This window comes from Helianthus annuus, chromosome 15, assembly GCF_002127325.2.
Source record: "Helianthus annuus cultivar XRQ/B chromosome 15, HanXRQr2.0-SUNRISE, whole genome shotgun sequence".
In the NCBI taxonomy this organism is placed as follows: domain Eukaryota; kingdom Viridiplantae; phylum Streptophyta; class Magnoliopsida; order Asterales; family Asteraceae; genus Helianthus; species Helianthus annuus.
Window position 1 is genome coordinate 116828371 of NC_035447.2, and position 22399 is coordinate 116850769.

Consider the following 22399-nt stretch of genomic DNA (forward strand, 5'->3'; position numbering starts at 1 on the left):
CGAATGGATGCATCACAATAAACCACGAAGTCATCTGTGCCCTCTGGCAGAGAGAGGATAGGTGCGCTGCAAAGCCTATCCTTTAGGTACTGAAAAGCAGTCTCCTGGGGCTCTCCCCAGCGATAAACGACACCCTTCTGTGTCAGTAGTGTAAGCGGCTGAGCAATCTTTGAAAAGTCCTTGATGAACCGTCGATAATATCCTGCCAAACCCAAAAATTGGCGTATTTCTGTCGGTGTACGCGGTGCAGGCCAGTTTCTGATCGAATCTACCTTGGATGGATCGACATGGATCCCATCCCTGTTCACCACATGACCTAAGAAGTGGACTTCACGAAGCCAGAAGTCGCATTTAGAAAGCTTGGCGTACAGCTGTTCCTTCCGAAGGAGTTCCAAAATAAGGCGAAGATGTTGTTCGTGCTCCTCCTGACTCTTGGAGTAAATCAGAATGTCGTCGATGAATACTATAATGAACTTGTCAAGATAGGGTTTGCACACCCTGTTCATAAGATCCATAAATACAGCAGGCGCGTTTGTTAACCCAAATGGCATGACGAGGAACTCGTAGTGACCGTAACGAGTTCTGAATGCGGTTTTGGAGGCGTCCTCATCCCGGACTCTCAGCTGGTGATACCCTGACCTCAAATCTATCTTGGAATAGTAACTCGACCCTTGCAACTGGTCGAATAAGTCGTCGATGCGCGATAGAGGATAACGGTTCTTCACCGTCACCTTGTTGAGTTCACGGTAGTCGATGCACATTCTGAACGTACCGTCTTTCTTCCTTACGAATAGTACTGGAGCTCCCCAAGGCGAAGAGCTTGGACGAATAAAACCCTTTTCCAAAAGCTCTTGCAGCTGTTTTGACAGTTCTTCCAATTCCGATGGAGCTAAACGATATGGTGCGCGAGCTATGGGTGCTGCTCCTGGAGCGAGCTCGATTTGAAATTCGACCTGACGATGAGGCGGTAAGCCAGGTAAGTCTTCAGGGAACACCTGAGGAAAGTCACGTACAACTGGTATATCCTCCAGTCTCTTTTCTTTCGCCGATGCATCCGAAACAAGAGCCAAAATGGCTGTGTGACCCTTACGTAAGCATTTCTGAGCTTTCAAGAAAGAGATGATGCCGACCACTGCACCACTCTTGTCACCTTGGACTTCGATAGGTTCTTGACCAGAACGTGGAATACGAATGATCTTCTCACTGCATAGAATTTCTGCCTGGTGTTGGGATAGCCAATCCATCCCAATTACGACGTCGAAGCTACCCAAAACTATGGGAATGAGATCGATAGAGAAAGCTTGACCAGCTAGGATAAGATTACAACCCTGAACTACGTGCGTGGCTTCTAGACTTTTACCGTTAGCTAACTCTACTACATGCTTGGTGGGTAAAAGTGTTGGTGCACGTTTTAACAGTTGACTCATTTTCACAGACATATAGCTTGTATCCGCACCCGAATCAAATAAAACAGTAACGTAAATATTGTCGAGGAGAAACTTACCCATAACCACGTTGGGATCGTTCACTGCGTCACCTCGACCTAGCACAAAAGCGCGTCCCCTAGCCTGGTTGCCATCATTGTTGTTGTTCCCACCGTTGTTGTTCCCGTTGCCCTGATTGTTGTTGCGGTTCTGATTCTGGTTCAACTGAGGGCAATCGCGCTTGAAGTGACCTTCAGCCCCACACTGAAAACATCCCCGGTTTCCACGCTGTGGCTGTTGTTGCTGGTTCTGGTTTTGCGGAGCTGGTAGTTGAGGTTGCTGGTTCTGATTTGCAGGCCGTGGGCTCCTACAGTCTTTAGCCTCGTGCCCCATCTTGAGACACCTTTGGCAACGACCCTTGTTGCATGGGCCGCTATGGTGCCTGTTGCAATTGTGATACTTGGGGTGAAAACCCTGATATCTTCCCCGTCTATGACCACCAGAGGATTGCTGACTGGGACTCTGGTAATGGTCAGTCTTCTGTTGCTGAGCTTGAGACTGAACGGATACTGAACCTTTACTAGAATCTCCATCCCACTTTCTTTTGCTGTCACCAGTAGTAGCGGGAGTAGCTGAAGGAGTGACTGTAGCAGTAGCGCTGACACGCTTAGGCAGTTTATTCTGATCCACTGCCTGGTCGGTGATACGATGAGCGAGGCGTTGAATTTCCTGGATGTTGTCAAGATTAGCCGAGGTAACATGGCTCTGGATTTCTGGCGCCAATCCCTTGAGATACATCTCAATGCGCTTGTATGGAGGGTCCACCATGGTTGGACACAGCACGGCCAGCTCATTCGACCGTTTAGTATACGCTTCGATCTCTGACCCAACCATTTTCAAATTATACAGCTCGTCTTCCAACTTGTGAATATCTTCACGTGTACAATACTCCCTCTTGATAAGTTCCTTAAAATCGTTCCAGGGTGTGGCGTTAGCAGCTGCCAACCCTAAGATCTGAACTTGGGCGTTCCACCAAGTTAATGCTATCCCTTCCAAGGTGCCAGTTGCATACTTAACCTTGCGAGCCTCAGGGCACTCGCACATTTCGAACACTGACTCTAGCTTTTCAAACCAATGGAGGAGTCCCACTGCCCCCTCGGTGCCACTGAAGGAATTTGGACGACAGTCCATGAAGTTCTTGAAAGTGCAGACAGGCTGCTGCGCGTGTTGACCTATTGTGTACGAATAGGACGAGATTTAAATTCGAGAGTTAATGCTGGATCTAAGGATCCTAGTATGAATCTATACTGCAGGGTATACTACCTGCTTGAGCAGCTGCAAGTGCCGCAGCAACTTGAGCTTGAACGAGAGCCTCTAGCTGGGCTTGAGTCATGTTGATCCGTCCAGACATGATCTTCATAGTAAAAGTAACGTGAGTGAGAGTGGTTCGCGAGTAGGGCGATGACAGAAAAGTGTAAGCACGTAGGGATTCTCATGCTATAGTATCATGTGTATCTAAACGTAATGCGAGCAAAGTTCTAAGCAGTTCTAGCAAACAGGCAATAAACATAAACCTTATTACCTAGGATGTCGAGTCTTGCACGTGGAGCGAAGCGTCGTTGTGGATCGTTGAGAGCACTGTTCTGGTTATAGTCTGGTTTTAATAAAACGTTTTCCCATATTAAAACCAAGTTCTCTATAACCAATGGCTCTGATACCAATCTGTCACACCCCCAAAATCCACCTGCGGAGTATCACCGCTTGGAGGCGTGACATGACCAGGATCAAGCCACCAATCATATTGAACATGCAATAAATAGTAATACTCATCAATCAATACGAATGGTGTTTATCAAAACCAATGTAAATAAGTGTAGCGGAAGCAATTATGTAAATCCCAACAAAAGTATTAAGGTTTAAACATGTCATAAGTGTTCAATAAGTATTCATAATCCATCTGCCCACAACGACCTGCTCCTCCTTGTGCAAGCTCCATAAAGTACCTAAGGTCCTGCAAGGCATGCAGCAACTAATCAACAAACTAGTTGAGCGAGTTCACAGAAAGTAAGTTCATAACAGTAATGCGTAAGTTCATCTAGTGGTGAGGGATTCTCACGATTATCCTTAACAATGGGGGATTCCCATTATAGTACTTACTAGACTAGTGCAACCATGTGTTCTTCTTAACCCGAGAACAGGAATACGTACAGGGTCACGCAGGATTTACGTGACGTGCCCTTCCCCGAGGACAGTGGTACGTGTGGGGGGCTGCGCAGGATTTACGCAGCGTGTCCTTCCGACCCGGAAGACAGTAGAAGGTATTGGGTTACGCAGGATTTACGTAACGTGTCCTCCCGACCCGGGAGACAATTGGCATTTACTGGGTTACGCAGGATTTACGTAACGTGTCCTGACTATCCTGAGGACGATGGTCTATAGTCTAGTGATTGCGTAAGTACGAGTAATCATTCCATATCAAATCATTCCAACCCAATTCCCACCCGGGAATCCCATGCCTTGGCTGTGTGAACTCACCTTGGTTTGCTCGGCAGATACACAAAAGAGTACAGATAAGCTAGTAAATGGTCAACCACGTCCTATCATGGTTGTAATACAAGTCAGGTTTTGACTAAGGAAATGCACGTATGTGTCACATAAGATAACATGTTAAAAGCACATATAAGTCATGGCAACACTTATTGCACGGCATCAGTCAGTTTGTATAATAGGATCATACTTTGAGCGATTAAACAATTGGGCCCAACAACTTAACAAATTCAATTACAAATCTCGGCCCAATAACATACACGTGTGACTTGTGCGATCCAACTTGTGTTGTGCGATCTAAAGTAGCCTAGCCCAACATTTCATCAAGCCCAAACAATCAAATAACCATCTTTACATGTACGGCCCAAATAACGAGACAGTCAACTTGTGCGGTTCGTGTAAGCTTGTGCGTCGGGAGACCCTTGTGCGATCAGGGCCTCTTGTGCGACTGGGGATATGTTGTGCGGTCAGTGTGGGCTTGTACGGCCCAAACTGTCGTCCGGCCCAACATCACAGCTTGTGCGATCCAAGGGGATCTTGTGCGACCGAGAGACCTTGTGCGGCTGGGTCAGCTTGTGTGATCGGACCAGTTTGTGCGAGTGGGCTTGTGTGATCCAGCCTAGTTATGCGATTGGTTTTACATATCTGGATAACAAGCAATCGGTTACAACTAATTTAAATGGTTTCCATACTTATCCTTTCAATCAACAGTTTCCTTACACAACAATTATCAATTAACACCAAACCCACAATTCAATTAACAATATGTCGATCAAAAAGAACAATTGCAACATTAATTCACATGAACCCTAAAATTATTCATCACATAACTATCAACTACAACATTCATACACTAACGGATTCAAGACTTGGCACAATTAAATCATCCGATTAAAACACATTCACAGCCGATTATTCCAAGCATTCGGTTCTTGGTTAACATCATGCAACCCGATTAGCATTTATATGTTTCTAAATCGACAATATGCAAGCTGAATTATATGATCATCATCACATCGAGAACCATTCAATATTCATACAAGTACACTAGTTATCTCATAACATCATGGCAACAATACTCACAAGAACATCATCATATAGCAGCCGATTCATCAACAACATTCAAAATAACAACCAACATATCAAGTACTAACCGGATTAGAGAAGAAACAAGAGTGATCCGAATAGGGATCTTGTGCCGTCGGGTTCCAAGCAAACGAGAGAGAGAAGTCGTCTAGGGTTGTGTGTGTAGATTGTTTGGTAAAAAGTGAGAATGGTTACAACATCCCTAAGTGTCATTCGGTTTAGGGAAGGATGGGCCGAACCCACCACTTAGGCCGCCCTATAGCTCAATTACAAGTAACACGGCCCAAAGGCCTTGTGCGGGTGATGTGTGTGTTGTGCGATCCTTGTGCGGTTCAATACATACATACATACAATATATACACAACACATTTTTCACAAAGTTCACGTAACATTCATTAGTTCAAGGTATCGCATAGACACGTAACGTTACATTAAAGTGAGTCTAAAGTTCGAGTTGTCACACACCCTCTCCCGGTTTTATATTGAAAATTCTTTCAAGCACATATGACGACACGTGATAACTTTTTAACTTGTTGTTGTCCTATTCTAAATCAGCCATCTGTCGCTTTAGCTTAGCAACATCCTCAATATAAGAATTTACAACACGTTGTTTAATTTCATACATTCGTTTAAGCTCTTTAGTTGTTTCAGAAAGATAATTCATTCTAGATTGAGCAAATTTCATTTCATCTTTCACTTTTTCATATGACTCTTTTGTAATCTGATATGCCAGTTTCATTAAGTCATATTCTTTCTTCAATTCTTGACAAACATTTTCTTTTTGATCACATTCTTCTGTCTTTTTCAAAACATTTTCTTTCAAAGCTTCATTTTCTTTTTCTAACTTTTTAAATTTATCTAAAAGTTTTTCATCATTTTCTTTTAAAACTTTTTCTTTTTCAAGCATATCTTTGCATTTTTCTTTGAAAATGTTTTCGATTTTTGTGAATTCAAGATCTATTGTTCTGAACTTCTGATCTTTTTCAGTACAAGCTCTGCATGTTTCCATGCATTTCTTGCACTGTTCAATCGATTGTAAGATTTCAGAATCAGAATTTACCTCAGTGATTGGCACTTCGGTGTTTTCAGCTATCTCGGTCTGCTTCATCTCAGCAACATTCTGCTTTTCTTCAACACTTGATTCATCACCAGCATCATCAGCTTCCAAAATCTCATTCTTTACCTCTGCCAAACTTTCAGTTTTCTTCTCATCTTCTCCAATTTGCTGTTCTTCAGTAACAGCTTTCTCAACTTCTTCTTTCAGTTCTTCAACATTCACAACTTTGATTTCTTTCACAGCCTCAACTTCAACATCTTCAGCTTTAACCTCTTCAGCAACTTTCTTCAGATTGTTCACCATTTCTTCAACATTCTTCTTCATTCTCTCTTCATCCCTTTTTCTCAGACATGATGCCATGGCATATCTGATTTCCTTTTCATGCCTTTTTGCATACGTGTCATCTTTCAACACATTTCTATAGTATTCGGCTCTTAAAGGAATTATGAGAAGAACATCTTCAAAGATTATGTCTTTCTTTGGAAAAACTGGTTCACCTTCTCGGTTAAAGTAGCATTCTCTCTTCTTATCCCATCTCTTGTTGCTGACAGCACTCTCATATTCTTCTTGCATGTCATCCATTTTGTTCAAAACAATGTTTCTTTCGCGATAAGTTTTCTCACTCAAAATCTCTTCTCGAGTTTTCTCCTTGACCTCAACAACAACATTTTCTTCTTTGTTTTCAGCTGTGTCTTTGTCTTTGTTTTCATCTTTAATTTCAGCAACCATAACTAATTGTCTTTTCTCTGTCATAGCTCTGCCATGAGCTGTTTTTCGAACATTCTCCAAACGGTCTTCTTCTGGACAAATCTCGGACCAATCAAAACCTTCATCATCTTGAATTACAAAACAAGCTCTTGATTTTTCTCTGGGTTTGTCTTCAATCATCTTCGGCTCTTCTCTGCTTCGATGATAAATTGCCTTTCGGTAGTAATCATCATTGAACGAATGTTCATTTCCACCAACTGCAGAATTAGTACATTCTCTCTTAAAATGACCTTTCTGCTTACATTTGAAGCAGGTCACTTTGGCTTTGTCAAATCCAAGTTTTGTTGATGCACCTCCAAGAGATTGTTTCCCAGTAATTTCCATATACCTCTGCGCTCTGCGGATGCAACTAGCTAAACACCAACAGGTGTTAATGAGTTCCATCTCTTCCGGATCAATCTGGTCGTAGTCTTCTTTGATCAATTCGGAGTTTCCAATTTTTCCAGCTACAAGACCCTCATATGATTCCAGAATTGATGCAAGAAAACTCATTTGTTGCTTAGCTGCATTGATGCTCATTGCAGGAGAATTCTTCAATTTGAGAGCAATGTTGCAAAGTATCTCCTCTGCTTCTTCCGAACTAGCCTTTGAAGCCGATGAATGATAACTCGGATCATAACTTGATGAGCTTTTCTCGGGTTCTTTTGTTCTCTCACCACTGAATGCTGTCTTTGGAGAACTGACAACTTTCTCTGAAGGTAAACTTCCTTTGTAATACAAGCCAACATTCTGTTGATGTGAAGAACTACTCATCTTGTTCTGTTTCTGCAATTCAAGCTCATGAGTTTCAATCTTTTCAAACAATGTGTCAAGAGAGATTGTTTCATACAAAGCATCATTTTTTAAAATAAAAACAAACGTTTGCCACTGATCAGCTCGTGGTAACGCTTCAATCACTTTGTCTATAAGTTCCTCTCTTGTTTTCACTATCCCAAATCTCTCAAGTTCAATTTTAAGATGACAGAACCTCTCAATCATTTGCCTCACAGTCTCTCCTTTTAAACTATCAAACAGATCAAATTCTTTTTTAAGCAACACAATTTTGTTCTTTTTAATCTGTTTACCTCCCTCAGCTTTAACACGTAAAGCTTCCCAAACTGATTTAGACGATCCATCATGATTAAGCAACGCAAAAATATCATTTCTAATTGCCGACTGGATCAACGCAATCATTCTTTGTTCGGCGGCAAATTCAGATTTATCCTCTCTTGTTAATTTCTTGATTGGAAGTTCTTCGCCTTTATCATCTTTTGGTCTCTCATATCCGAACTCTAAACAGAACCAACTCTCATGTGCATACGCTTTCGCCCAGTTAAGAAACCGTTCTTTCCACCAAGTATAATCTTCAATGCTTTCCAGCGTTAGTGGCTTAGAGTGTGTTTCGTAGAAATTATCATGCTTGATGTTCTCATTGATCGCTTTTGTGATGGTTTTTGGGGTTACAGTTGTAATTTCTGAAGATTCAGATGTGAACGCGTTGAAAAACGTGTTGTAAAACTCTTCAGCCATGATGTGATCCTGGACAAAATCAATCAAACAAACACAATCAGTACAAATTCGACAGCACTTCATTACAAATTCTAAAGCCGTACCAAATGAAACAACAAGTACCCTATTTATACTAGATGGGGTTTCGCTTGAAATGGTCAAGTCCATTTCAAGCGGAATCACTTAGTTCTGATTTCGCTTGAAATGGCACTTGATCATTTCAAGCAGAATCACTACCATTTCTCTTAAAAACTGTTTCTCGAACCTCGGGTACTGAATATCCTATCCTATCTGATTACATGATACAAGACGAAGTCAACAGACATAGTGCACTAACACCAAGCAGCACTAAGAGCACTAGGTTGAGGGACCCTCTCTACCGCTACATCCATCGGGTCCTCACCTACTCTCTTAGTCAAAGGCATGATAGTAGTGGCGTTGTTGGGCTGAGAGATCTGATAGTTCTTCATTGCATTCATACCCGCAGACACCTTGATGTTCCGTACCTCCTGCTGCGAAACATGCATTGGAACCGGCTTGCTACTCCACCAATCCCTATCTTCTTCGGGGGGTGGATATACCGTCTCTTCAAGCGCTTCGTGAACATGCCTTGGTCTTTCTAGAGCAGCCCATGGTCGGGAAGAGTGGACATACACATCTGCCGCTCCATGAACTTGATCTATGAAGCCGAAGACGGGTCAGTTAGCTTCCAACGAGTCCAAGGGCATGCATGGAACCCGCAAGAGGCACCCATCCTTCACGCTCCACAGTTCCGACCACTTCCTCAATACCAATACCAGCCCCATGGTGATCCGGGCCAATCCTTCTCACAAGGAGGCGGTTTTCCTAACTTCCACAGTTTACATGATTTGTTGCAGGAAAACCTCATTTGCACCAGAAACACCTATAACCTGGCGAGCAACACGTACACCCGGGTCAGAGCAATTGAGAGAAACATCTCCGACATTCAGGATAACATCGGGAACATACATGAGTACATGGCAGGGCACGGAGGAGGAGGTGATGATGAGGATGAGGACATGGACTAGGTGGGTGGAGTAGAGGCAGGAGCAGCTGGTAGGAGGTCCCACAGGTTAATCCTCTTTTATCTTGAACAATTTCCAGCCTGCGTGCCGTGTGTTGAACAATTTACTTTCCTTTAACTCTTTTTACTTTCTGCATTTGTTTTTCTTTTTAACTTTGTGACGTGGATGTTGAACTATGGTAATTTAGGATGTTTGCTATGGTTTGGCGTAGTGTCCAGCCAACACGCCCCCGTGCCCACTTCCCCAGACCTGCTGTTTGTTTAAATTCTGCAGACTTTTTCCAGACACGGGGTCATGCCCAGTCAACACGCCCCTGTGTCCACCTTCTGTAAGTTTTCGTTATTGGTCCTCTGAACACGGGGTCGTGTCCATCCGACACGGGACAGTGTCCAGACGTCCAGTAACACAAATTTTTGCTTTTCACACATTTTTACACATTCAATCTACCTAAAAGCTTATTTTTGGGACACATTGAGGACAATGTGTAATTTAAGTGTGGGAGGGATGCTAAAACCTTGAATCTTGCAAATCCTAAATACTAGCCTTATACAAAACTCTATTGGAACCGCTAATCACCCCAAATTTTTTTCAAAATTTTTTTTTTCATTTTTTTTACTTGTCTAGGTTTAAGTTGGGAAATTCAAGTTCTAAAAAGGTTATATTTTTACAAATTTACAACCGACAGCGTCGTGATAAAAAGAACCAACATAAGAAAATTATGAAACGGCATGAAAAGTTTAGTTAAAATTTGATTATATATACTTGATCACATAAAAATCCATTCCCACAAAAAGTGAGTTTTGAGCCTTTATTGAGCATACAAATACATATATTTAAACTAAATGCTCATTTTTCGTTTCTTGTGTGAATAGCCGCTTGGTTCTTACAACTCTAGAACTTGCCACGACAATACATTCCCGGTCCTTACCAACTTAAACTCGAGTAAGTAAATGATGGAGGCATTAGGACTAACCCCTTTTTATTTCTACACCATTATTTTTCTTTTTTTTACCACCTACCCAAAATCCCCCTAGTTAACCCCTTTGAGCCTAAACCTTTTCATTTCTTAACCCAAAACAAACACCCTTTTACCCACTAAAACCCTTTTTCATTTTAAACCCTTTATTTAAGTAACAAGGCTCGGTTTTTCTTATGACTTGCTTATGAAAAAAAAAATTTTGAATGAAGCCAAAGGAAATAAACAAACAAGTTTATCAAAAAGAACTTTGTTTGAAAGAAATGCTTCATCAAAATAAAGAGTTATAAAAAAATAATAACAAGTCTTACAAAAACCGACGCTTTTTACGCCTTTCGCCCTTTTACTAACTGCTTACCCAACCACCCACCTTTAGCCCAAGCCTAACCTTTCACCCAAAAGTCCTTTTGATATTTACAAAGGTATATAGTTAAAAAGGAGGAGGATTGATTGCTTGGAAAGCTTATGGTAGGAGTAAGTTCCATGCCGCTCTCGAGTGATTCACTAAAAATATATCTTCAGCCGAGTGTTGAGTGATCCCCCGTGAGATATGTGAACTTGTATATAAATAGAATTTTAGAAAGGCATGTTATGCCCTAATAAGTAATTTATCTTATGTAATGTTTTTAATAAATCATAACGAATAGGATTGTAAATAAATAAAAATAAAACTTAATAAAGAATCTTGGAAATCCCGACACTCTATGACAAGCCCAAAAACCTTCTCTTCTACCCATTCCATTTGGGACTGTAAAGCCACATTATAAATTACATCAATTGTGGCATAAAACTAACCCTTTTTTAGTACTAATGTTGGAAAAAGTGTGTTTTTGTCTTCCTTTTGTATTTTCAGGATTAAATGAGCTCAAATGAACAAAAGAAACAAAAAGGCAGTTAAATCTAACATAAATACAAGAAAAGGGACAAACGTGGCATGCCCGACCCACCGACAGCATCTTCCCAAGCAAAAACAAGAGAACAGAAGGCTGAACACGCCCCGTGCTCAATGAGCACGGGGGCGTGCCCAAGTGTCAGCAGAAAAGACAAAGTTGTAGAAGCTTCTATCGCCCTCCACGGGGCCGTGCTCAGCGTACACGGGGCCATGGTCAACTCTAAGATTCGCAGAATCTAGGGAAGTCTTGATAGTACAAATACGCTTCTACACACGGGGTCGTGCTCAGCGGACACGGGGCGTGGTCAACTAATGCAGAAAAACTGCAATTAATGAAGAAAGAGAAGGGGGATGGACACAGGGCCGTGCCTAATGGACACGGGGCCGTGCCCGAGCTGCTGTTCAGGCTATAAATATGGGTTCTTGGCTCATTTGCAAACTATCCCTTGGCACACCACCTCTCTCACACTTCACCCACCACCCACCAGCATCACAACACCATCATCCACCACCACCACCACCATCCATCATCCATCATAGAGCGTGTGAGTCGTCTCGGGATCCAAGATTGATCGTAAGAGTTCTTAACAATCAAAGGCCATGTTTGCCTAAGTCTCTTACATCATTTGGTGAAGACAAGTGTTTTGTGTAATACTTTTTATTTTTAATCTTTTCGCACTTTTTATTTGGTTATGTATTAATGACTTTAATAACTAGTTTCTTATGTTGAAGGTGATTCTTCCTTATCGTTTGTCCGTGGTGTCTTGGTATTATTTTACTATCTATATAAAATAAAAGATTTTCACCATTCATATCTCCACAGTCTATATGGAGGTATGTTGGCTACCTGGTCGGGGGTTAAGGGAACGGTTTGGTAAGAGTCTTGCCATTGTTCAGTGTATAGATCCTACAAAGGACCTGGGTCAAATTTAGTAGGACCTCCTTCAATACCTACCGGTATTGGATGGCGGGGGTCCAAACTCTTTGATCCCCTCATAAGTAAGCTACTATTAAAACTTTAACCCGGCTACTTAGGACTGTATCCCTGCTGACTCAGACTACTTAGCCAAGGGTAACGTCACCTTCAAAAGAGGGGCCTACCACATTATGCATTAATAACTTAATTAATTATCTTTCAATAATCCGACCCTTTAGGATTGTATCCTTGCTGACTCAAACTACTGGGTTGAGGGTAACGTCACCTTCAAAAGATGGGCCTACTACAATAACTAAGATAATCTCTTAAAAAGTGCAAAAGTGCGGAAATAATCAAAGGTTACACTACACACGAGTCAGATCCAAGTGATTCATCTTGTCTATCTGTTTTTACTTTTATTTTATTTTTCAGCATTTTAGTTAGTTTTATTTTTCTAGTTTAAAAACCTTTTTCTAACTTTTGATTTGATTAGACGTTGAGGATAAACCGGTACTAAAAGCTCTTGTGTCCTTGGACAACCTCGGTATCTTACCAACACTATAATACGTCCACGATGGGTGCACTTGCCCATATGTGTGTTTAGTGTTAGTAAATATCGTGTTTTATAAATTTAAAACTTGGCTAAAAAGTGTAAAAGGGCTTAAAATATACATTAAAAATCTATTACACTAAACGCACATCAACACTCTGACATGACTGGGATACCTCGGGATAAGGCAGAGCACAAGTTAGCAACACTCCCGGGCATCAAGCCAGTCGCACAGGGTAAACGTAGCATGGCTTCTGATCGAAAAGCAGTTGCAGTCAAAGAAGTATGAAAGCTGGTCGAAGCTGGAATTCTTAGAGAAACAAAGTATCACATATGGGTATCAAACCCCGTGATGGTTAAGAAACCAAATGGCACATGGCAGATGTGCATCGACTTCAAAGACTTGAACAAGGCATGCCCTAAAGATGCTTATCTGCTGCCTGAGATGGATTTCAAGGTTGACTCCCTGGTCCCTTATAGGCACAAGTGTCTTTTAGATGCCTATAAGGACTACCACCAGATCAAAATGTCAAGTTAAGACGAAGAAAAAACGGTGTTTCACACCGATATGGGCATCTTCTGCTATACCAAAATGCCTTTTGGTCTACGAAACGCCGGAGCCACAAACCAACGTCTCATGGACAAGGCTTTCGAAAAGCTAATCGGCAGAAACTTGGAAGTATATGTCGACGACTTAGTAATCAAGAGCAGAGAGGAACATCAAATGCTAGAAGACATTGAAGAAACCTTCCAAAAGCTGAGAGAATACAACATCAAGCTCAACCCTAAGAAATGTTCATTTGGGGTAGAAGAAGGCAAATTCTTGGGGGTGGTGGTCACCCGGGACGGCTTTAGAGCTAACCCGGAAAAGGTAGCCGCCATAGCGCGAATGCCCTCCCCCATGACTTTAAAAGAGGCACAAGCGTTAAATGGGTGTCTAGTGGCCATAAACAGATTCCTGGAAAGACACGCCGAGAGATCTTTGCCATTAATAAAGACGTTGAAAGATTTCCTTAACAAGAAACACTTCAAGTGGACCAGTGAAGCATAAGAGGCTTTACAAGACATGAAGTAGTTCATTGAAAAACTACCCATGTTGACAGCGCCATACCTAGAGGAACTCTTAAAAATGTACCTGGCGGCAGCTCACAACGTGGTAAGCGCGGTACTCATGGTAGAAAGGGATGGAAAACAAACACCCATATACTACATCAGCCGAGTCCTAGCGGGACCAGAAACGCAGTATCTAACACTTGAAAAGTTGGTACTGGCACTAGTCCACGCCTCCCGACGTCTCAGAAGATATTTTCAAAGGCACCGCGTACAGGTCTTAACAAATTACCCGCTACAGCAAATCTTGCACAAGCCTGAAATCTCAGGAAGGTTGGCCAAATGGGTGATAGATTTGGGAGCCCTGGATATTGAATATCGAAAGTGAACAACAATTAAGGGACAAGTGATAGCTGATTTCTTGGCTGAGATTCCCGAAGGAGAAGTAATACAAGATCCTGCGGTTCAGGACATACCAGAATCCAGCACAGCCAGGCAAACCTGGAAATTATACACCAATGGATCTTCCAGCAGAAAAGGATCTGGCGCGGGCCTCATGCTAATAAGCCCAGATGAAATAAGGCTAATGTACGCTATGCGGTTTGACTTCGAATGCTCCAACAACGAAGCAGAATATGAGGCGCTACTCGCGGGCTTGAGAATGGCCCAATCTATGGGAGCAACGAGGTCGACGCATACGTTGACTCTTTGCTAGTCAATAATCAGGTGAACGAAACCTATGAAGCCAAAGATGAAACGATGGCAAAATATTTAGCTAAGACCAAGGAGCTCATAGCTTCCTTCGACAGCGTCACACTTAATCACGTTCATCGAGGAAAAAACCAAATAGCTGACGCCTTGAGCAAGCTCGCTACCTCTGGTATGGAAAAGGAAGTAAAGGTAGAAACATTACAAGCGCCTTCCATAGAACCCCGGGAAGTGTCCGCCATCACAGCGGAAGAACCCTGTTGGTACACTCCAATTCTAAAGTTCCTCACGGAGGGGGAATTACCCCCTGCACTAGGCGAAGCACAAAAGATACAAACAAAGGCGTTGCAATATGAAGTGAACAACGGCGTCCTATACAGAAAATCATACTTGTGACCACTACTGCGGTGTGTATCCATAGCGGAAGCAAAATACCTAATTCAAGAAATACACGCCGGTATATGTGGCATTCACGCCGGACCCCGGGCAGTTGTCGCCAAAATCCACAACGTCGGGTACTATTGGCCCAGGATGCATGAAGACGCGGTGGATGTACTCAGGAAGTGCCGTAGTTGTCAAAAATTTGCTCCTCAAACTCTCCGCCCCAAGAACAATTTAATTACTGTCACGGCGGCCTGGCCATTTCAAAAGTGGGCAGTCGATATCGTGGGGCCATTCCCGCTGGCCCCCAGGAAGCTAAAGTACTTAATTGTGGCAATCGACTATTTCACCAAGTGGGTTGAAGCCAAACCCTTGGCTAAAATAACCGCTGAAAACGCCAAAAAATTCCTATGCGAACACATAGTGTGCCTATTTGGATTGCCACTATACCTGGTGAGCGACAATCGAACGCAATTCACAGACAGGGTCTTACAAGATTGGTGTGCAGAGCTTTAGATTCAACAAATCTTTACATCAGTGGCACATCCCCAGGGAAACGGCCAAGTGGAGCGGGCAAATAGGAGTTTGCTAGATGGAATAAAAAGAAGGTTAGGTTGTGAAGGAAGCTTTTGGGTGGAAGAATTGCCGAATGTCCTCTGGGCACATCGAACCATGCCCAAGACAAGCAACAATGAAATCCCCTTCAGCCTAACCTATGGCGCGGAAGCCATGATACCCGCAGAAGTGGGATTACCATCGCTGAGACGCCTCACTACTAACGATGACAATGATAGGCTCCAAAGGGAAGGCCTAGATTTGCTGAAAGAACGGCGCGAGGCGGCCACCATCAGCGAATCAAAATACAAGAAAACTTTGGAAAAGTACTACAACCAGCGCGTGGCTCAGCATACTTTCAAGGAAGGCAAATATGTCATGCGCGACAATGAAGCCAGTAGAGCGGAGCCCTCAGGCAAACTGGGACCCAACTGGGAAGGTCCCTATATCATTTAAGTAAACCTAGGCAAAGGGGCTCACCGCCTATCCAGGCTAGATGGCACCGCGGTTCCACGTAGCTGGAACGCGGCTCAATTGAAAAAAATGTTATATGTAAAGCCCACCCCTAACGGCGGGTTTGATTGTTTTTTCTTTTACAAACAAGTGTAATGCATCTTTAACGATGTCTCTTTTTTCCTTTAAGTATTGAGTTAATAAAAGTTCTTTCTTTTTTATTATTTTCCCTCATTACTTACATGCACAATAACAATTACCATCGTATTCATACTGCACTTTACGGTACAAACAATTACCATCGCATTCAAACTGCACATAACGGTAAAAAAACATCCTTGACACAAAATATTTTTCATATATAAGTCAAAGGATTAAAAATATACAGCGCTAAGAGTGGGTATCTTGGTAATAGATACATTAACCACTACAAAAAGATAGGTATTTTGGTAATAAATACATACAACTATCTTACAAAAACCAAGTACTTGTCCCTGTTTCTAAACACCAACATACGGGAACCAAAAAACGAACATGTTCTAAATATCTACTTCTTGGAAAGCATTGCTCTCACCTCTGCAGGGGTGTACAATGCCACACTATAATCTTCCAACGGATGAGGATCAACGATCAGGTCATCGAAATTAACCTCATCTACCGGAAAAGCTAACACCCTCCAATCATCAACCAAGCTTGTATAGCGACGGCCACTGCGGCGTCGTTCATACACCAGTCTACAGTGTTGAACATGGCCAGGAGGAAAAGCTTCCATCAGAGTGTCAGCTGATAGAGAGATCACACCCGCATCAGCTTTCGAAGGACCCTCATCTTCGACACTCTTGCAAGACCGGCTAACCCGGGGTACAGTATCATCGGAGTTCACCTCCCTTCCTTCGATTATCTCCTCCGTCACCAGAACTTGAAGATGAATCAGAGCATCAGCTGCGTCCAAACGACGAAGAACATGGGAAATTTTCTGTGTATGGCATTTTCGCCCCATCTTTTCAAATTACCAAATTTGAAAAAGATATGATTTAATTTATACAAGTTTAAAGGGCCTGACAGTGATGACGACGGCAAAATTAATAAAAAGTCATCATTACACATCAAATCGCCACATTTCAAGCAAACGGCGTCGTCATTCATCATGATATTAGCATTAAATGTCTGACAGAAAATCAAGTATTTGCACATAAACCAAACGAAACAGTGTTTATATAAAATATCTAAGAATTAGTGTACATAACAAAATAAAACACTCATTCCTCTTCCGACTCCTCAGCTGGTTCCAACATTAGGCGTAAAGGGTCCACGCCGTCTTCAGCCACTTTGCTCGTCAGATCCGCATACGCGGGTAGGAGATCATTGCACGCCGCTTTAAGAGCATCCGCCATATCTCCCTAAAGTTTGCCTCTTTTCGTGTGAAATGCGGGAGTAATCTTATCTGACTGCTGACATTCAAAGTAACCATGGTAAACGCCATCATGGTGACCCGATTGATAAGCTGCAGCAGAAAGGCGGTCCAACAAAGCAGTAAAAGACTCGGATTGGCGTAGGTACTCAAACGCCCCAACCAGGCCATTGGTTATCAACCAATTCATGTCAACTCGCAGTCCAGCAAGTTGACTGGTAAGGCTATCCACTTCGGCGTTTGATTGTTCCAATGCATTTTCCGCCTCTTTAAGGCGTGCCTGGTGGGTGGCGGAAGACTCAACCAGTTTGTTCTTCTCGTAGACAAGGGAATCGCACTGTTGCTGAACCTCCCTCAGCCGTGCCTCCCGCTCCTCTAATTCAACCTGCTTGGCCTGAACCTTGGCGTTGGATGACTCTAACTCCACAGTTAAGGCTTGGTACCGCTCCTGCACCTGAGACACGAAATCAGTGTAAATACGGAACTTTTCCATTTTAGCAGACATCTCAAATCTCACCTTTTGAGCTTCAGTAGCAGCTTTACGTTCCAGCTCTTCCTGAACATTCTTAGCATGAGCAAGGACCCGGTCCTTCTCCGCTATATCACGAGCCCACAATATCCTTTCCTTGGCAAGGTTAGCAGTCACCCGCTTCAAGTTATCTTCTGCCTTATTCTTCTCTGAAACAAACCTGCTCTCCCTCAGACCAGCAACTTGGAGTTGACTTTCCAACCGGTACTTTTCATCTTTCAGCTCTTGAATAGCAGCCCGTGCCTGGTGGAGCTCATTGTTATCATGCATCTACCGACGCCGGATTTCTGCTAGCCTCCGAGGCTGACTAACGGAATCCACCATAGTGGCATTCATCAAGTTTTCATTGTTTAAACCCTCAAAATAGGCTGACTCAGCCGGAGGGTATGCCCGCTCAACCCAGTGCTGAATCACTGGAGGAAAGATCAACCTCGATGATTTCGCTATCTTCCACTTGGGCTGATAGCGCTTATCTTGCACGTTGGAATCCCAGTTAATGGTAGGCAAATAAATATCATCACCCAAACGGGTCCCATCATCAGCAATTCCGCTGCTTGATCCCCCAGCATCACTCATTGCGGCATCCCTGGCACTGGTTGCCTCGTGAGCAGCGGACACCGTAGGCATCTCTTTCTCGATTGTAGAAAAAAAGCTAAACGGAGAGTCAAACAAGGATGTGGGAGTGATACTAGAAGGCAGCATTGTAGATACCGGACTGGTGGTCACAATCACAGCAGTTGTGGGCATAGGAGGCAGCATAGAACAACTGACAGCAGCGGCAACACTTGCCTTTGATATAAGCTCCGAAAGGCTTGGTCCGCTAGCAGCGGAAGGTATAACTTCCACAGATGTCAAAGGGGCAGAGGACACACCCTCAACTTGAACCCCAACAGTAGAACTTGTGTTAAATCAGACGTTCAGCAACATGGAATGCAAAGTCCACAATAACACCCACAAACAAAATTACTTACCAGTGGGCATGGCATAGGCGGTTTGAATAGCCTAAAAAGTAGTCAGGGCAGGAACAATTTTGCGTTTTTTCGACACGCGAGTTAGACTCACCAACTCAGCGGCAGCGGATGTAACAGCAACATCCCCAGCGGGCACAGAAACGCCAACCGTAACAGCGGAAGTAGCGGCCCCCGCGGCTATGTACTTCCTCCCGGTGACTCTCACCCGGATCGGTTTTTTCGCCTCTACGGCACAAACACCACCTCCTCCGCTGGGGGGAGGCTGGGAAATATAAGTAGCCGGATCCGCCAACACAGCAGGCAGCAAAAACTGCTCCAGGTGGATCTTCAGTACATCAGGCTCCTGTTCACCAATTACGCGGTCCGCGGCCCTCAAAGCAGCATTCCGTGGAGGATCAACAAAGTCAAACAAACTCCACTTACCTGTGATGTTTACGCATGTTAATTCACAAACAATTAACAAAGCATATTCAAAGCAAAAGAGATACATACCTTCATCATCCCTCCGGAAGGAAGGATACAGCTTGATATCACGCCATAGCAGGCTCATTCCCGCCATTATCAAAGCTCCCTCCGGGATCACCGTGCACTTGGAAGGGCATTCACACAAGCGCTTAAAAAGAGCGTTTGCAACATAAGCATCTTTTGGGGGACCGTCGTCTTTAACCTTGTCCTTGGGTCCCATCTCCCTCCACTGCATTTCTCCGGGGATAACACCGGCATCAATGTAGATGAACTTTTTCTTCCAATCCTTATCCTTAGAACTGGCAGTGATGTCCCTCAAACAAGACACATCGGTGTCCCTCCTGTCGAAGGTAAAAAAGGGGGATTTCCACATGAGAAGGAAAAAAGCCCTAAAAACGGCGAGTTCCGGGATGTGACCCAGGGCTATACAAGCGAATTCAAACTGTCAGAGTTTGACCAACCCTAATGGATGCAGTTGGGAAATGTGGATGGGATAATAATCAAGAACCAACTTACAAAACTTGGTGATCGGCATTCGGAAGTTGTAAAATTTGAAAAAATCACTAAACAGAGTGATTTTACCCTTCTTCAACGGAAATGTCGTGTCTGTCTTTGACGGCAGTACCGGATTCCACTCCACCCTAATATCGTAATCTTGAATAAGATTGTTGAACGATACAATCCCCCATTTGACATAAAGGGCATTAGAACTTGCTTGTGCAGAAGAAGAAGATTCGCCGGTTTTGGAAGCCATTTTTAGAATTCAAGTAGTTGAAGGAAGTGGTTGTGAACAAGGAAGGAAATGAAATCCCAAACCCTAAACGGGACACCTACTTATAAGGGATTGCAACCTTTCGAATTTAAAAAGGCAAATGGGTGGGAACGCGTGTCAAGACAGGGGAGGTACAACTGTCATCCTAATGATGACTTAACTGTCACATCTTTTCCCATCGCCGCCATTTTTCAAAAAACAATTACGGTACCCCACTCGGGAAACTTACACTCAAAGGGGAATTATAATTTTTTCCGTTTTTAGTCCGATTTCATGAATTTCATCTCATAACTTCGGACTGGGGGGACATGACGAGGTATGACCCGGATCGGCTAACCCGACCCGGTCAAAACCTATTATTTTATTATAAATATTCAATGCATGTTTATTCTAGAATGTTCTATTCTGCATGGATAAACCACGTAACCAAATCCCCAACTTTTTGGGAAGATCATGCAAATCCCTAACTTATCGGAGCCCATCCTAAGTTAGGGGAAACCCTAATGGTAAACTATAAATAGAGGTAAACACCAAAGGTACGAATCATCTTGCTCTCGTTTACTCTCTCTCTCTACATTCATACTTTCTTTCTCCCAAACCGAGACTTATTCTCACGCCGGAGGGTGGTTACAGGAATAACTCCATTCCTGTAACGAGTCCTAACGGTGTTCTGTTTTGCAGTCAGCTGTTCGGATCACCAAAGAGTTGAAGTACTAGCCAGAGCTTACCCATAAGGTCAGTGTTTCTTCAGTTTCATTCTGAATGGTCTTAAAATACTAATTTGTAACTTTAAGTGCTATCTTATAGTCTCATAATAACTTTTTTAGATACTTAGTTGTTTAAAAAAGGTATAACACTAAACAACGTTATCGTAGAAATAAAACATAAAAATAAAATTTGAAAATAAAGGTCCACTTGATGTTTTGATTTGAGATAAATAGGGCTGTAAACGAACCGAACGAACACGAACAAGCCCTTGTTCATGTTCGTTCGTTAAGGAAATAAATGTGTTCACGAACGGTTCATGAACACTTAACGAACGAGATTTTGTGTTCGTGTTCGTTCATTAAGGAAATGACGTGTTCGCGAACGGTTCACGAACACAAATAAATTTGGCGAACGCGGTGAAGGATAAAGATAGATGGCCCAGAGAGTAGCACTCGAACTTTAATCCCTTATTGTGGAACGGAGGTCGATCGTATTCGCCGGTGTAAATAATGATAAATAAAAGGGAAATGATGCATAAACAAGGTGAAAGTGGGTTTCCTAGTTTCATTGTTAGGTTAATAAAATAAATAAAAGTTTAATAATATAAAAGTATAAATAAAATATAAGAAAGTACAAAGATCTTCAATTAAAACACAAACACACGAACATAAATGAACACAAATCAACGAATGTTCACGAACACGTTCACGAACACCTTACCGAACGTTCACGAACACAATCGAACGAACGAGACCTCTGTTCATGTTCGTTCATTTAACTAATCGAACGGAATTTCTTGTTCATGTTCGTTCGTTTATTAAACGAACGAACATAAACGAACTTCCCGCTGAACGGTTCACGAACTGTTCGCTGAACTTTCAGTTCGTTCACAGCCCTAGAGATAAATTTAAATTGGTCAAGCACTATCAAGAAATAGTGTCATTGGCGTCATAGAAGGATCACATGTTTCACATTATCAGGTCTTAATTTTTATCGATTTAAATGATATATTGGTGTAAACTGTCAAAATGATTCATGATCACTTTTGTCACATTAGTCTAAAACTTAAACCTTTTAAATCTGGGTTTCTATGGTTTTAAATTTGTTATCATTTTTATCAAAAATCAAAATCTGGTCAGATTTTTCAGTTAACATCCAGCTTTGCTCTCTTATTCCTCCCTTTTAATGAAGGGCAATGGTCTTTTAACATTTTGTTATAACAAATTAAAAAAATCTGACAATTTTGCCTTTTGTTAAAAATGAAGAAAAAGACAAAAAAACTGAATGTTAATTGAAAAATCTGACCAAAATTTTCTTTTGTTATAACAAATTCAAAAAACTGATCATTTTGCCCTTCGTTAAAAATGAAGAAAAAGACAAAAAAAAAACTAAATATTAACTGAAAAATGGACCCAGATTCAAAAGGGTTGAGTTTTGGACTAAAGTGTCTAAACTGACCAAACCTTAGGGGCCATTTTGGCAGTTTACTCAAACCATTTTATTAAATACCAATTCTTTTTACCAAAATTCAAATACAGATATCAAAATCCAAATATTCGGGCAAGAGTTCGATTGATTTCGATACACTCATTATTTTGAACTAGTGTGGACTCTCCTCACTACTTGTTCTGTTTTGGTTTTTGTCA

General features: G+C 42.3%; 1 protein-coding gene across 1 annotated transcript; it reads left to right on the forward strand.

Annotated features, from left to right (window-relative positions):
* The first annotated feature begins 14559 nt into the window (after positions 1-14559).
* Positions 14560-14904, forward strand: LOC110914125. The gene has a single exon (XM_022158942.1). It carries the CDS (start codon positions 14560-14562, stop codon positions 14902-14904), a length of 345 nt encoding a protein of 114 aa, XP_022014634.1.
* The last annotated feature ends 7495 nt before the right edge of the window (positions 14905-22399 follow it).

Coding starts and splice junctions, on each gene's coding strand:
- LOC110914125 (XM_022158942.1), top strand. CDS start 14,560: ATGGCAAAATATTTAGCTAAGACCAAGGAGCTCATAGCTTCCTTCGAC.